This window comes from Artemia franciscana, unplaced genomic scaffold (genome assembly GCF_032884065.1).
Source record: "Artemia franciscana unplaced genomic scaffold, ASM3288406v1 PGA_scaffold_29, whole genome shotgun sequence".
NCBI lineage: Eukaryota > Metazoa > Arthropoda > Branchiopoda > Anostraca > Artemiidae > Artemia > Artemia franciscana.
The window spans coordinates 423,391-441,508 of record NW_027062660.1 but is presented as its reverse complement, the minus strand read 5'-3'; the positions used below and the strand labels follow the sequence as shown (position 1 = coordinate 441,508).

The 18,118-nt window shown below is 35.9% G+C and overlaps 1 protein-coding gene across 1 annotated transcript; it reads left to right on the top strand.

The window, feature by feature from the left end:
- The first annotated feature begins 5,253 nt into the window (after positions 1 to 5,253).
- On the top strand, positions 5,254 to 17,800 carry LOC136041558 (uncharacterized). Its single transcript, XM_065726246.1, has 2 exons — positions 5,254 to 5,377; positions 16,738 to 17,800. Exons 1-2 carry the CDS (start codon positions 5,326 to 5,328, stop codon positions 17,748 to 17,750), a joined length of 1,065 nt encoding a protein of 354 aa, XP_065582318.1. The 5' UTR covers positions 5,254 to 5,325; the 3' UTR covers positions 17,751 to 17,800.
- Positions 17,801 to 18,118: the final 318 nt, after the last annotated feature.

Here is an 18,118-nt window from a genome sequence, read left to right as displayed (position 1 = left end):
ACGCTCTTGGCATTTCAGGAGGGATGGGGGTGACATTCTCTTTTGTGTCTGCATAAATCCCCCTCACATCTCAAGACATCTTTTCGTGTATTTCCACGGGAATATAATATTTATGTGTTGTTTTAAAATTTCTCTACCAGTAAAAAAACGGTAAAAGACTAATTGGTACTTGTGTATTACCAGTACACGCTCTAAAAGTGAAGTCAAGTTAATCATAATGAAATATACCCATATGTGATAAAATATAACACTTAAATAACAAAATTATGGAAACTATAACAAAGAATTATGCAGTATGGGGGCGTCCGGAAAGCATCATATTAAATAGCAGCACTTTTGTATTATAGCCACTACAAAATAACGTGGTTTGGGCGGCCCCCTTCCATAATTCTTTGTTGTAGTTTTCATAATTTTGTTGATAAAGTGTATTTTCATATTTTATTTTATATCATTAGCATTAACCAAACTTGACTTTCCGACAGAACTTGAGTGTTGTGGCTATAAGACACAAATACCTAAATACCTAACCCAACCAAAATACCAACTCAATGTGATATAAATAAAAAATAAAGTTTTTATTTGTTTTTTTATTGTTTTAAAAAGTAGAGTTGAGAGAAAGTGTCAAACTTTAGTGTAAAGAGCGGGGCGTTGAGGAGGGAGAAGCCCATTTTATATGCGAAGTAATTTCTGTTCGTTTTTAGTTTTAATGTCGCTCCTTACTTTCCGTTAAAAAGACTTGTTTTTTTTTTATATTTAATTTCTGAACGTTTTGAATTAATGCATGTTTTGATTTTGGCTCTCGGCTGATGAGTAATTAAAACAAAATTTGCGTATTTATTTTTTTCGCTAAGTGGCTGTCTCATAGTTTTGATCAAATGATTTTGAGAAAAAAAGGAGCGGAGGAGGCCCAAATTACCAAGTAATTTATATATACCCCTGTGCCCCCGGCATCCCCCTTATAGTTTTGTCCCTGTGTCCTGGTCGTCATTTATATTCCCAGCATCCCGGTCGTCAATTGTGTCCCAGTGTCCCAGTCTGTAATTTCTCTTTGAGCATCCCGGTTTCCCTGTGTCCCGGTGTCCCGGTCTGTAATTTATCTTTGAGTGTCCCGGTCGTCATTTATATATTGCGGTCGTTATTTGTGTCCCAGTGTCCCAGTCTGTAATTTCTCTTTGAGTGTCCCTGTCGTCATTTATATTCCCTGTGTCCCGGTTTTTAGTTTTCTTTTTCTCCTTTATTTTTCAGTTTTTTTCCTTTTTTTAGTTTTTTTTTCTTTTTCAGTTTTTAGTTTTTTAGTTTTCTCTATTAGTTTTTAGTTTGTTTTTTCTTTTTAGTTTTTTTTTTGTAGTTTTTACCTTTTTTAGTTTTTTTTTTAGTTTTTTTCTTTTTTAGTTTTAGTTTTTTACCTTTTTTTATTTTTTGTAGTTTTTTAGCTTTTTAGTTTTTTTAGTATTTTCTTTTTAGTTTGTTTTTGTAGTTTTTACCGTTTTTAGGTTTTTTTTCTTCTTTTGTATTAATGCTAAAGCCAAGGTTCGAACCTGGAACCTCTCAGACCTGGAACCTGTAACATAACGCTTTACCAACTCAGCTACTTCGGCTTGAATACATTCGTTTTTGAATTGGTATATAATGAAATAATTCAGACCTCATATAATGACGTCACTCGACAGAAAGACAGACAGACAGACAACTTATTTTTGTACATTACGTATATGAGGGGGTTTATCCATCGTCAGTACCTCGCTCTTTACACTAAAGCATAAGTTTTATCCCAATTCCTTAAGATCGACCTCTGAATCACAAAGGCCATATAATAAATAGTTGAAATTACTAAAAATACTTTAGCGTAAAAGCGAGGTATTAGGAGGAGGTGAACCCCTCGTATGCGTAATAATTACTGTTCGTTTTAATGTTGCTCCTTACTTTCAGTTGAAAAAAACTTTCATATTTATTTGTTCATTTTTTTTTTAATGCTGGAAAATCCTGCGCTTCCTTCGTGGAAATTTTCTTCCCCCTTGACAAATTCCTCCATAGAAAGTTCCACCAACATATCCCCCTCTTCTCAACAACTCCCTCCCAACCAATATATCTCCTTGAAAACGTATCTACACTTCCCAATAACCATTACTATATGTAAGCACTGGTCAAAGTTTGTAACTTATAGCCCCTCCCACAGGGACTGTGGGGGATTAAGACGTCCTCAAAGACAGTTATAAGGTTTTTCGACAATGCTGAATAAAATGGCAATCTAAGAATTTTGATCCGGTGATTTTGGGAAAATAATTAGCGTGGGAGGGGGTGTAGGTGCCCGCCAATTTTTTTGGTCACTTAAAAAAGGCACTAGAACTTTTAATTTCCATTTGAATGAGCCATCTCACAATATTCTAGGATCACTGGGTCGATACGATCACCCCTGGAAAAAAAACACAAAAAAACAAAAAAAAAAAAACACGCACCCATGATCTGCCTTCTGCCAAAAAATACAAAATTCCACATTTTTGTAGATAGGAGCTTGAAACTTCTACAATAAGGTTCTCTGATACGCTGAATCTGATGTTGTGATTTTCGTTCAGATTCTACGACTTTTAGGGGGTGTATCCCCCTATTTTCTAAAATAAGGCAAATTTTCTTAGGATTGTAACTTTTGATGGGTAACACTAAACTTGATTAAACACTAAAATTTATATATTTAAAATCAGCATTCAAATGCGATTCTTTTGATGTAATTATTGGTATCAAAATTCCATTTTTTTTAGTTTCGGTTACTATTGAGCCGGGTCGCTCCTTATTTGTTTTTTTTTTTTATTTGTTATTGTTATTTGTTATTATTATTATTGTTATTTTTATTTATTATATTGTTATTTTTTTTTTTTTAATTTCTGGACTTCTCCGTATATGAAAGGGGCTTTTCCCCCTCAACGCCCCGCTCTTTACGCTAAAGTTTCTTACTGTTTTAGAAAGTAGATTAAGAGAAAGAGTCAAACTTTAGCGTAAGGAGCGAGGCGTTGAGTAGCTTTTAAAACTTAACTCTTTCTCTTAACTCTACTTTTTGAAACAGTAAGAAACTTTAGCGTAAAGAGCAGGGCGTTGAGGAGGAAAAGCCCTTTTCATATACGGAGTAATTTCTGTTCGTTTTAAGTTTAATTTTGCTCCTTACTTTCATTTAATTTTTTTTTTATTTAATTTCTGGATTAAATTTAATTACACCGTATATAAAAGGGCTTTTCCTCCTCAACGCCCCGCTCTTTACGCTAAAGTTTCTTACTGTTTTAAAAAGTAGAGTTAAGAGAAAGAGTCAAACTTTAGCGTAAAGAGCGAGGCGTTGTGGAGCTTTTAAAACTTATGAAAGGAGCTTTTCCTCCTCAACGCCTCGCTCTTTACGCTGAAGTTACGCTCTTTCTCTTAAATCTACTTTTTAAAACAGTAAGAAAGTTTAGCGTAAAGAGCGGGGCGTTGAGGAGGAAAAGCCCATTTCATATACGGAGTAATTTCTGTTCGTTTTAAGTTTTAATGTTGCTGCTTACTTTCATTTAAAAAAATTTGTTTTTTTATTTAATTTCTGATAGTTTTTTAATTAATGCATGTTTTGATCTTGGCTCTCCCCACATAATTAATTAAAACGAAATTTGTATATTAATTAATTGCAAATAATCGGAAGATTTTGAGAAAAAAGGAGCTAGGGAGGAGGCCTGCCCTCCAATTTTTTGATTACTTAAAAAGGCAACTAGAACTTTTATTTTTTTACGAACGTTTTCTTTGGTAAAAATTAACGTTACTTACGAATTAACTTACTGAACGAGCTTCTATATTCGTATGTTTTTATTACGTATATGAGGGGGTTCAACCTTCGTCGATACCTCGCTCTTTACACTAAAGCTTAAATTTTGTTCCAAATCCTTAAGAATGACCTCTGAATCACAAAGACCATAGAATAAATAGTTCAAATTACTAAAAATACTTCAGCATAAAGAGTGAGGTATTACGAAGAGGTAAACCCCTCACATGCGTAATAATCTTTGTTCGTTTTAAATTTTAATGCTGCTCCTGAGTTTCAGTAGAAAAAACTTTTCATATTTATTTTGTCATTGTTTTTTTCAAGTAATACTAGAAAATACTGTGCCCCATTCATTCAAATTCTCTTCCCCCATGAGAAGTTCCTCCATGGAAATATCCTCCCAGGTAACCCCCCCTCAAGTCTTCCCCCTAAGCCAAAATAATCCCCCTGAAAACGCCTGTACACTTCCCAGTAACCATTACTATATGTAAACACAGGTCAAAGTTTGTAGCTTGCAGTTCCTCCCACGGAGACTCCGGGGGAGTAAGTGGTCCCCAAAGACATAATTTTAGGTTTTTTGACTATGATGAATAAAATGGGTATCTCAGAATTTCGGTCTGGTAACTTTTGGGAAAAAATGAGCGTGGGAGGGGGCCTAGGTGCCCTACAATTTTCTAGGTCTCTTCAAAAGGCACTAGAACTTCTAATTTCCGTTAGAATGAGCCCTCTCGCGACATTCTAGGACCACTCAATCGATACGATCACCCCTGAGAAAAAAAAAATAAAAAAATTAACACGCATCCGTGATCTGTCTTCTGGCAAAAAAATACGAAATTCCACATTTTTGTACATAGGAGCTTGAAACTTATAAAATAAGGTTTTCTGATACGTTGAATTTGATGGTGGGATTTTCGTTAAGATTGTATGACTTTTAGGGGGTGTTTCCTATTATTTTCTAAAATAAGACAAATTTTTTCAGGCTCGTAACTTCTTATAGGTAAAAGCAATCTTGATGAAACTTATATATTTAAAATCAGCATTAAAATGCGATTCTTTTGATATAACTATTTGTATTTGTATCAAAATTTCATTTTTTAGAGTTTCGGTACTGTTGACCCGGGTCGCTCCTTACTACAGTAGATTACTAAAACGTAGATTTCAACTGAGCCTAAGCTAATTGTCTCCAAATTCAAACAGTTATAAACAGGTTATGTCTGATCTGGCAAATCTGAATTCTCGAGTGTGTACCATAAAATACACAAGTACCAACTCCTCTACCAAATAATTCAAATTAAATTTTCCAAAATACCCCTAGCAGGTAATCTGAAAGTTTTCGCAATAAAGGATATACAACATGTAAACTGCCTTTCAATTGATTTTCTATTTCTCCCTTGAGAACTGAATAACAAGGTTTTGACGAACTAAGGCTTTCAATTCCCTTAAGGTTAAACTGACAAGGTTAAATACCCTCAAGGTTAGGCGGCTTTTGAAGGGTGCGGAGAGCCAAGTTTCTACTGTTTAGTTAATGCTTAGTTTATTGTACACTTAATATGGAGGAAGAGCCGAAGCCTAGTTCTCTTACTCAAGCACTCATTATAGAAGGTACTCTCTTTTTGTGTGATATTGATTTGGTAAAATTCTAGTCTTGCCACTTTTTGCTATCTTGGAAAGGGGTTAGGTTATGAAAATGAAACTTTCAGGGATGGGTTTACAGAACAAAGTATGTCATGGGAAGGTACTTTGAAATACCTACCTTCACTCCTTCTCCCTCTAGAGGGCAGTGACCTTAGAAAATCTTTGTGCTATAAAAGTAAAACCTTACTAAACAGATGTTTTGCTTAAATGAAGTACAACAAAATTGTTTTCATTATCACAACTTTGCTCAACCCTAATTTATGAGGTTTCAAAGATCTGCAGATACATTTCCTAAATTTTGAAGAAGAAAAAAAACATTGATATGGCTTAAAATTCTATTCAAATAAGAGGATTACATTTTCAGAACTAAAACAAGTTAAAAGGGAACTGATAACAAAAAATTGAGGCAAAATGTTGTTTTGTCAGATTTCCAATATGGTATAGCCTAAAACTGCCAAGTTGGCCATTTTCTAAGACTTGGAAATCAGAAGAGGGTTAACATAGAAGCTTAGCAATACCTTCCAAGAGTGTGTTTTTGGCCATGGATTTATTGCTGAATGGGTACCTGTGTATTATTCAGAACACACTCAATAAGTGAAGTTAGGTTCTTTCGTGAAACAAACTACGATGCAGGTAAATTCTTATAAAATATGTTATATATAGAGGTGGTTAGGTTAGGTATTTGATATAATGTACCCCACCCCCGTAATGTGCAATTATATAGCCCAAACTTTTGATAAATCTAACGAAATAAAACAAAATATGATGAAAATATAATACTTATATTAGAAAAATTGTAAAATTACAACTTGGAATTCTAACCTAACCTAAACTTTTGTTTTTGTGGCCACGAAACCGGATTTTCTCATAAAATGTACCTGTATCGTAGTTTGTTTTACGAAAGAACCTAACTTCACTCATTGAGTGTGTTCTGAATAATACACAAGTAACGCTGAAGGTTTCATTTTGCTTGCCAAGATAGCAAGAAGTAGCTAAACTAGGATTTTAGCATCTATTTTTATTACAGCGGAGTATAGCCGTGATTCTGATATAATGCTTCGTTGCATTCACAAAGTTTTGGAATGACGTCTAGTTCAAATTCATGTAATCAGAGCCGTTTTATGGCACTTGGTATTAACCAAGTGACATATAGCGATCGCAAATTCTGTCGGTCTGACTGTCAGTCTGTCTGTCCCGTTTTGCTACTTTAGGCACTTCCAGGTAAGCTAGGACGATGAAATTTGGCAGGCGTATAAAATACCGGACCGGACTAAATCAGAGATAGTCGTTTTCACGATTTGACCATCTGGGGGGAGGAGTGGGGGGTCGGTTAAATCGGAAAAAATTTGAAAAAATTAAGTATTTTTAACTTAAGAACAGGTGATGGGATCTTAATAAAATTTGATGTTTGGAAGAATATCGTGTCTCAGAGCTCTTATTTTTAATCCTGACCAGATCCGGTGACATTGGGGGGATTTTTGGGTGGGGGCAGGAGGAACCTAAAATCTTGGAAAACGCTTAGAATGGAGGGATCGGGATAAAACTTGGTGAGAAAAATAAGCTTAAGTCCTAGATACGTGATTGACATAATCGGAACGGATCTGTTCTCTTTGGGGGGGGGGGGGGGGTAATTCTGAAAAGTTAGAAAAAATTAGGTATTTTTAACTTACGAAGGAGTGATCGAATCTAAATGAAATTTGATGTTCAGAGGGATTTCGGGTCTCAGAGCTCTTATTTTAAATCCAAACCGGATCTGGTGACATTGGGGGAGTTGAGGGTGGGGACCTAAAATCTTGGAAAAAGCTTAGAGTGGAGGGATCGGAATGACACTTGGTGGAAAAAATAAGCACAATTCCTAGATACAGGATTGACATAACCGGAACGGATCTGCTCTCTTTGGGGGAGTTGGGGGGATGGTTAATTCTAAAAAAATAGAACAATAAGGTATTTTTGACTTACGAAAGAGTAATCGTGTATTAATGAAAATTCATATTTAGATGGACCTTGAAACTCATATCTCTTATCTTAAATCCGGACCGGATCCAGTGTTATTAGGGGGGGGGGGGCTGGAAATCTTGGAAAACATTTTAAGCGGAGAGATCAGGATGAAACTTGGTGGAAAGAATAAGCACAAGTCCACAAAAATTCCACATTTTTGTAGATAGGAGCTTGAAACTTCTACAATAAGGTTCTCTGATACGCTGAATCTGATGGTGTGATTTTCGTTATGATTCTACGACTTTTAGGGGGTGTATCCCCCTATTTTCTAAAATAAGGCAAATTTTCTTAGGCTTGTAACTTTTGTTGGGTAACACTAAACTTGATGAAATTTATATATTTAAAATCAACATTCAAATGCAATTCTTTTGATGTAACTATTGGTATCAAAATTCCATTTTTTAGAGTTTTGGTTACTATTCAGCCGGGTCGCTCCTTATTTGTTTTTTCTTTTTTTGTTATTTGTTATTGTTATTTGTTATTTTTTATTTATTATATTGTTATTTGTTTTTTTATTTAATTTCTGGATTACTCCGTATATGAAAGGGGCTTTTCCTCCTCAACGCCCCGCTCTTTACGCTAAAGTTTCTTATTGTTTTAGAAAGTAGATTAAGAGAAAGAGTCAAACTTTAGCGTAAGGAGCGAGGCGTTGAGTAGCTTTTAAAACTTAACTCTTTCTCTTAACTCTACTTTTTGAAACAGTAAGAAACTTTAGCGTAAAGAGCAGGGCGTTGAGGAGGAAAAGCCCTTTTCATATACGGAGTAATTTCTGTTCGTTTTAAGTTTTAATTTTGCTTCTTACTTTCATTTAATTTTTTTTTTATTTAATTTCTGGATTAAATTTAATTACACCGTATATGAAAAGGGCTTTTCCTTCTCAGCGCCCCGCTCTTTATGCTAAAGTTTCTTACTGTTTTAAAAAGTAGAGTTAAGAGAAAGAGTCAAACTTTAGCGTAAAGAGCGAGGCGTTGAGGAGCTTTTAAAACTTATGAAAGGAGCTTTTCCTCCTCAACGCCTCGCTCTTTACGCTAAAATTACGCTCTTTCTCTTAAATCTACTTTTTAAAACAGTAAGAAACTTTAGCGTAAAGAGCGGGGCGTTGAGGAGGAAAAGCCCATTTCATATACGGAGTAATTTCTGTTCGTTTTAAGTTTTAATGTTGCTCCTTACTTTCATTTAAAAAAATTTGTTTTTTTTTTATTTAATTTCTGATAGTTTTTTAATTAATGCATGTTTTGATCTTGGCTCTCCCCACATAATTAATTAAAACGAAATTTGTATATTAATTAATTGCAAATAATCGGAAGATTTTGAGAAAAAAGGAGCGAGGGAGGAGGCCTGCCCTCCAATTTTTTGATTGCTTAAAAAGGCAACTAGAACTTTTATTTTTTTGCAAACGTTTTCTTTGGTAAAAATTATACGTTACTTACGAATTAACTTACTGAACGAGCTTCTATATACGTATGTTTTTATTACGTATATGAGGGGGTTCAACCCTCGTCGATACCTCGCTCTTTACACTAAAGCTTAAATTTTGTTCCAAATCCTTAAGAATGACCTCTGAATCACAAAGGCGATAGAATAAATAGTTGAAATTACTAAAAATACTTTAGCGTAGAGTGAGGTATTACGAAGAGGTAAACCCCTCACATGCGTAATAACTTTTGTTCGTTTTAAATTTTAATACTGCTCCTTAGTTTCAGTAGAAAAAATTTTTCATATCTATTTTATCATTGTTTTTTCAAGTAATACTAGATAATACTGTGCCCCATTCATTCAAATTCTCTTCCCCCATGAGAAGTTCCTCCATGGAAATATCCTCCCAGGTAACCCCCCCCCCCTCAATTCTTCCCCCTAAGCCAAAATAATCCCCCTGAAAATGCCTTTACACTTCCCAGTAACCATTACTATATGTAAACACAGGTCAAAGTTTGTAACTTGCAGTCCCTCCCACGGAGACTGCGGGAGAATAAGTGGTCACCAAAGACATAGTTTTAGGTTTTTTGACTATGATGAATAAAATGGGTATCTCAGAATTTTGATCTGGTAATTTTGGGAAAAAATGAGCGTGGGAGGGGGCCTTGGTGCCCTCCAATTTTTTTGGTCACTTCAAAAGGGCAATAAAACTTTTAATTTCCGTTAGAATGAGCCCTCTCGCGACATTCTAGGACCACTCAGCCGATACGATCACCCCTGGGGGAAAAAAATAAATAAACACGTATCCCTGATCTGTCTTCTTGCAAAAAATGCGAAATTCCACATTTTTGTACATAAGAGCTTGAAACTTCTAAAATAAGGTTTTCTGATACTTTGAATTTGATGGTGGGATTTTCTTTAAGATTGTATGACTTTTAGGGGGTGTTTCTCATTATTTTCTAAAATAAGGCAAATTTTCTGAGGTTCGTAACTTTTTATAGGTAAAACTAATCTTGATGAAACTTATATATTTAAAATCAGCATTAAAATGCAATTCTTTTGATGGAACTGTTTGTATCAAAATTTCATTTCTTAGAGTTTCGGTACTGTTGTCCCGGGTCGCTGATAACTAAAAATTAAGGCAAATTGTTGTTTTGTCAGATTTTCAATATGGTATAGCCTAAAACTGTCAACTAGGCCATTTTCTAAGACTTGGAAATCAGAAGAGGGTTAACATAGAAGCTTAGAAATACCTTCCGAGAGTGTTTTTGGCCATGGATTTATTGCTGAATGGGTACCTGTGTATTATTCAGAACACACTCAATAAGTGAAGTTAGGTTCTTTCGTGAAACAAACTACGATGCAGGTCATTTTTTATAAAATATTTTATATATAGAGGTGGTTAGGTTAGGTATTTGATATAATTTACCCCACCCCTGTAATGTGCAAAAATATAAAATGTACCTGTATCGTAGTTTGTTTTACGGAAGAACCTAACCTCACTTATTGAGTGTGTTCTGAATAATACACAAGTAACGCTAGTATTTTTATAACAGCGGAGTATAGCCATGATTCTGATATAATGCTTCGTCGTATTCACAAAGTTTTGGAATGACTTCTAGTTCAAATGCATGTAATCAGAGCCGTTTTATGGCACTTGGTATTAAGCAAGTGACATAGCGATCGCAAATTTTGTCGGTCTGACTGTCGGTCTGTCTGTCCCGGTGTTGCTACTTTAGGCACTTCCAGGTAAGCTAGGACGATGAAATTTGGCAGGCATATAAAGAACCGGACCGGACTAAATTAGAGATAGTCGTTTTCACGATTTGACGATCTGGGGGGGGGGAGTGGGGGTCGGTTAATTCGGAAAAAATTGAAAAAAATAAGTATTTTTAATTTACGAACGGGTGATGGGATCTTAATAAAATTTGATGTTAGGAAGGACATCGTGTCTCAGAGCTCTTATTTTTAATCTTGACCAGATCCGGTGACATTGGGGGGATTTGTGGGTGGGGGCAGGAGGAACCTAAAATCTTGGAAAACGCTTAGAATGGAGGGATCGGGATAAAACTTGGTGAGAAAAATCAGCTCATGTCCTAGATACGTGATTGAAATAATCGGAACGGATCTGTTCTCTTTGGGAGGGGGGGGGTAATTCTGAAAAGTTAGAAAAAATGAGGTATTTTTAACTTACGAAGGAGTGATCGAATCTAAATAAAATTTGATGTTTAGAGGGATATCGGGTCTCAGAGCTCTTATTTTAAATCCTGACCGGATCTGGTGACATTGGGGGAGTTGAGGGTGGGGACCTTAAATCTTGGATAACGCTTAGAGTGGAGGGATCGGAATGACACTTAGTGGAAAAAATAAGCACAATTCCTAGATAAGGGATTAAAATAACCGAAACGGATCTGCTCTCTTTGGGGGAGTTGGGGGGGGGGGGTTAATTCTAAAAAAATGAGGTATTTTTGACTTACGAAAGAGTAATCGTATATTAATGAAAATTCATATTTAGATGGACCTCGAAACTCATATCTCTTATCTTAAATCCGGAACGGATCCAGTGTTATTATGGGGGAGGGCGGAAATCTTGGAAAACACTTTAAGCGGAGAGATCAGGATGAAACTTGGTGGAAAGAATAAGCACAAGTCCAATATAGGTGACTGACTTAACCGGACCAGATCCGCTCTCTTTGGTGTGGTGGGGGGGGAGTAATTCAGAAAACATCGAAGGGAGTTGGAGGGGAAACCGGAATTCTTGGAAAACGTGAAAATCGAGGTATCTTACGAATGGGTGATCGGATCTTAATGAAACTTGATATATAGAAGAATCTTATGTCTCGGATGCTCTATTTTCAATTCGAATCGGTTCCGAAGACATACAGGGCTGGAGGGGGGGGGAACAGAAATCTTAGAAACGGGAAATCTTGGAAAACCCTTGGACTGGAGAGATCGGGATGAAACTTGATGGGAAGAATAAGCACAAGTTATAGATACGGGATTGACATAATTTGTACGGATCCGTTCTCTTTGAGGGAGCTGGGGGTTGTTAATTCGGAAAAATCTGAAAAATTGAGGTATTTTTAACTTAATGACAGGTGATCGGATATTAATGAAATTTGATATTTAGAAGGAACTCATGTCTCAGAGCACTTATTTCAAATCCCGACTAGATCTTTTGACATTTGGGGGAGTTGGAGGGGGGAACAGAAATCTTGAAAACGCTTATAAATGTCTTAGATACGTGATTGACGTAACCGGACTAGATCCACCCTCTTTGGTGGAGTTAGGTGGTGGGGTTCAGTGCTTTGGCGAGTTTGTTGCTTCTGGACGTGCTAGGACGATGAAAATTGGTAGGCGTGTCAGGGAGCTGCACAAATTGACTTGATAAAGTCGTTTTCCCCGATTCGACCATCTGAGGTGCTGAAGGGAGAGGAAATATTTGAATAATTGAGGTATTTTTAACTTACGAGTGGGTGATCGGAGCTTAATGAATTTTGATATTTGGAAGGACCTCGTGACTCAGAGCTCTTATTTTATCAAACACTTTGTTGTGACTAGAAGGAGACTAGGGCACCAAAAATGGGCCAAGTAACTTCTTGTTTTGGGTCAGTTTGAAACTTGCTAACTGAAGATCTTGCGTCTATCATGCAACTCAACGTTCTTGGGAGGTACGGTTCTTCTTCCCAAAGTACGGCCCATTATCCTCCGATATACTCAAAACTAATATTCTAGGTATTTGATAAGAAGAACCTCAATGCAGAAAGAAATATCTGACATCCTGAAGTTGGGCCTCTCGTAGGGATGAGTCAAGCTGTTCTGCAATCAGCCATGGCTTGATGCCCACAGCTACTTGATTTTAATTCAAGGGGTTGAATTAAAATAAAGTAGTTTTGGGCATCAAGCCATGGTTAATTGTAGGAAAATCCAAGACAGATAGTCCGATTGAGTGAGAGGCAAATCTGGCATAAGCCATTATTAGAATTGTATTAAAATGATGTCAATTCATTTGTTAATAGATAAGTCTATCATCCGTCCATGCGTCATTTCTAGGGCAGAACTAATGTAGATGGTGATAGAACTAAGATAGTCATAGAACTTATACTTTTCTAAGTGTTCGGTTAAATCGCAAGGGTAAACGGCGGGAATAAGTATGACTCTTATTGGACCAATACTTGTTTGTTAGCTTTTAGAGAGGCAGGCCGTCCTAGAGTCTCAGGCAGGTTTACCAAGAATTTAAAATTGCAGGACTGCTAGATTGCCTGGAGTGAGAGGTAAACAAGGCACGCCTACCTATGGTCTCGGGTAGGTTGACCAAGAATTTAGAATTGACACAGGACCGTTAATTTGACCGTTAATTGACACTAGGAGCCGTCCTAGCTGAGTCGGTTGGTGCGCTGGATTTGGGATCCTTTGTCTGAAAGGACGCGGGTTCGAATCCCAGTGTAACCAATTGTTCAGTTTGGGACGGGAGTCAGTGGCGTGACTCTGTAAGCTTAGCCAGAGTCGACCCAGCTTTAAATGGGTACCGGGAGAAATCTGGGGAAGGTAAACAGGAAGGGTGTGCGAAAGCACAGGATGGTTGGCCCCCAACCCCCCATTGCACTTCCTGGCTGAAGGGCCAAGAAACGGAGATCAGCACCGCTGGTAGGGACTGTAAAGTCTAATGCCGTATCCTTTACCTTACCTTTACCGTTAATTTGCGTTGGAATGACAGGCAAAGAAGCGTCCAAAGCCAAATTGGGCCCATCCGCATTGAGTGTCAGGCTAGGCGATTGATTCAATTGATGAACTTAGACATTTAAAGTAATAAAAACTTAATTCAATGTTAGTTCACCAGCAAATTGCCTGGAATTGCAAGAGGAACAAGCGTCCAAAGCCTAAAAGGGCCTGTCTGTCCAGAGTGTTAGACGAGTGAAGCCATTTATAAGCTAAGACAGTTGGGCTAACAGAAAATGAATTAAATATTGGTTGACCAATATTTAGTTGACTGATATTTTAGTCTCTTAGTAGCTACAAGGGTTGCTACAAAATGAACTCACAACATTGAAAGTTTCTCTCTGAAAAAGCAGTTATTATTCCTGAATCATATTTCAAAAATGTTTTTCAAACACTCATCTACTGCTCATTATGCCTTTTTTTATGGCACTTGGTATTAACCGAGTGTTTGACGAAAGGTTGATCAGATCTTAATGAAATTTGATGTTTAGGAGGATATTGTGTCTCAGAGCTCTTATTTAAATCCCAACCGGATCTGGCGACATTGGGGGGGGGGGAATTGGGAGGGGGAAACCTACAATCTTGGAAAACACTTAGAGTGGAGGGATCGGGATGAAACTTTGTGGGAAAAATAAGCACAAGTCCTAGATACATGATTGACATAATCGGAACGGATCCACACTCTTTGGGGTATTTGGGGGGGGATGGGTTAATTCTGAAAAATTATAAAAAATGAGGTATTTTTAACTTACGAACTCTTTCTTTGACTACTTTTTTGACTACTTTGACTACTTTTTTTTTCTTTGACTACTTTTCTTTTCGACTTTCTTTTTTACGAACTTTTGACTCTTTCTCTTAACTCTACTTTTTAAAACAATAAAAAACTTTAGCGTAAAGAGCGGGGCGTTGATGAGGAAGCAGCCCCTTTCATATACGAAGTAATTTCTGTTCGTTTTAAGTTTTAATGTCGCTCCTAACTGTCCGTTTAAAAACTTATTTTTTTTATTATAAAGCAAAATGTAATGCAATAGATTGTTTATTAGGGAATCTTAGGTAACTATCGCCTAAGTTCAAGGCTGTAACGTGAGAAGGGTCAGTATAGCTTCAGCCCAACTTAAATGCAAAAGTTATGCACATTTTTCGATATATTTATTTTATAATATTCCCTTAAACCACCCATTCAAAATTTTATAGTATTCAATATCTTTTTGTTTTAGGATTAACCTATTTGTTAAGCTGTAGTGTTTTATATTTCTTTTATATAACTTACTATTATATATTATTATAACTTACTATTACTATTATATACTATTATATGACTTACTATTGTATACTATATTATATACTATTATATGACTTAATTTTTTCGTCGTCTTATCTTTTAAGTCAGTACCTAGCTTGTTTTTACAGTGACACAGGAATTAGCTCGTTATTACACTAAGCCAGATCGATGCTTTTTTTAGGATTAAGTTTAGATTTAGCTTGCTTTGGCATGAAAGCAGAAAGGTCCACTTTTGTTTTGGCTCAGTAGCCTACGAACACTGGTTTTTTATTTGTTCATAAAGTTTACGGTCTTCAGCGAAATTCTGTTGTTTTGCTCTGAGTCAGGACTTTGTTACTTTTTGTAGTGAGTCAGTCTCCAGTCTGGACTGATTCAGGAGTTAGCTTTTTTTACCCTGAGCTAGGATTTGGGTCATTTTTTGCCTGGTCACGGCTTAGCTCGTTTATTCCCAACAATATGGATAAGGAAAGAGAAAATTTAAGATTTTTAGGGTCCTTATCCCTGGGACTGCATTAGTGATGTCATCTAAGACTTAATGTTTTTTGAATTTCCTACCTAATCTCTGCAAATTAGGCTGGCATAGTTTAAAGTGCAGCGTATGCCATTTTTCTGACTTTTTAGGAGAGCCAAAAACGGAAAAAAGTTTGTAGGCTGTGGTCGCTCCGAAGGATGAGACTGATAGGCATCAAGGGAACATATTTTAAACCAAATTTTTACGCTCTTTTCAGTGATATAAATTAAATTCAGTTATTCCAAGGGAATTCAGATTTATTTCATTTTACGACGTATGTATCCTTTGTAAGCTTTTCTTTTGTTTTAGTTGGCTGGTTCATCCAAGGCTGCTTACAATCTATTTACAATTTCACAAGCCAAGACAGTCAAGCCCGTAAATGTATATAAAAAGGTCTTTATTCATATAAAGCCAATATGTACCAAAACCAGAAGCAGACACTGTTAACTGTTTCAGTATATAAATAAGACTTTTGCCTACTATGGTCTAATATACAAATGGATTGGATGTTTGACGACGGGTTATGAATCTGTTCTGGGAATCTAATCACTCTTTTTAAAAACATACTCAGGAAATAGCACACGGAAGTAATATTTCTGGTCAAAAATGATAAAAGTGATAAAGTGAAATATAAACAGCAAATTTGTGTGTCAACAAACATGTTGAAGGCAAGGATATTCTGGAAATACATTTAAAAATTGGAGGCTGACTACAGCCTCCAATTTTGTCTCCAAAGGAGACAAAAGCCGGTCCTCACGTTATAGCTCCATAAGATAATCGTCTTCTATCATTCCCAATGGCAACAAGACCTGATAAAAAAGATAAATGCGCCATTTGGAGGCTTATGTCCCTTTATCTACGTAAAGAAACAAGATAGGGCAATTCTGACTACACCATTTTGATTCCTCGTGCATAGTTTACCCATTACACATACATAATTCATTTTTGGCCAAAAAAGAATGTTGCACTTTTAATCATTACAGCCGAAATGGATTTTTGATAATGTTTACCAACACCATATGGGGAGGGGGGCTGCCGCGGTGTCCAGAAAGAAACAGAACAAAAGGGGCTGATTATACCTAAATAACTTTTGAGTTTTACCAAATGACACTATATCTATTAATTTCTAGGACTACCCTTTTCATACGAATTGGCTAAAGAAATAATCAATAATACAACAAAATTATACTACTTTTTCTGGAATCGCCACTACAGCCTTAAGTGTGATTAAAGATACCATTTATAAAACCCAAGGGGCCGAGGGTATTCTTATCAAAAATTAAAAAACCTAAACAATTTACTTACCAAAATCCGGTAGTGAATGTTCATTTTCAAACTAATATACCGACCTCCTCCCCAATCAATCCTATAATTTCCATATTTTATTTATTCTTTTTACAGAGATGCGTCGAGTTTCTGGCCTTACACAAATTTTGACTCATTTCAATATGCAAGAAAGCCCAATGATTACTATTCAATGTGATGGTGGTGACGTTAAAGTCAAGAAATCCCTTTTAACAGCTGTTAGTGATGTCTTCAAGGCCATGCTTGAATCGGAAATGCTTGAAAAACGAACACATCTTATTCAAGCCAATGATGTGAATTTTGAAACCATGAAAATTATAATAGATTTCTATAAAGAAGGTATTGTTTCTGGTTTCGAAACAATGAACAGAGATGCATTTACTTACATTGTGGAAAAGTACAACTTTCTTGGTATTAAAGAGGAAGTTGCTGAATATTTGCTTCAAAGATATTTTATGAAACCAGATGTAAAGTTGCTTGACAGTGTTTTCTTCACTTACGGTGACCGATGTAAGAGAACGGCAGTTATAAAAGAGATGGCTCTAATGATTGCAGAAGGGAAAGAAGTTTCCACATTTGTTAACAATTTTAATGCTCCTGATTTTATAGAATTAGTTAGATATAGTTTAGCTGCATTGAAAAATAGCCCATTTAAAAGATTTCAAGGTTTTTTAGCGACACTTTACAGTTGGCTATCCCAAGACTCAGAAAAAAGATCGTTTGCTGCTTTGGAAATTATAGGAATTATAGATATGCGAAGCTTTTCCAGACAAAATGTTATATCTCTATTAGAGAATCTCCATATTTCTCACAAGTTCCAAGGGATTAAAGTGGCACTTGAAAAATCCCTCAAATATATTAATGTATTAGACAAGAGTTCTACAAAATCCTTCAAAGAAGTTTTAAAAAATGGATGTGATGGTAATCTAAACAAATTTAAGGTGAAGATAAGATGCACAAAATGTAAACATGATGGTAGCTATCCTTACCATGATAATGCTGACTGCGAAGGATTTCATTCATGTGGCCATCCGCTGGCACACCATCCGATTTTACACACTGCGTGTGGTGAACATATTATTCATCCAGATAAACATTTTTTTAAATAAGTTTTGTGTTCCGTTTGATATTGAGTACCTATTAAAAATAAATGGATTCAAATTTATACTTTCTTTTGTAGTAGTTTATAGTCTTTATTATTTGATTTGAAAAATAAATCAACCCAAATGGCTGCAATGGAAACACAAACAGCAGGACTCTGGTTATTGATGTAAAAAATATCAACAAAAAAATAACTGAACCCAGATGCTTCATTTTAATTTTAGAGAATTCACCCATTGCGTGTGGTGAACATATTATTCATTCAGATAAACATTTTTTAAGATAAGTTTTGAATTCCATTTGATATCGAGTACGTATTATAAATAAATGGATTCAAATTTATACTTTCTCTTATAGTAGTGCTTATATTTTCATT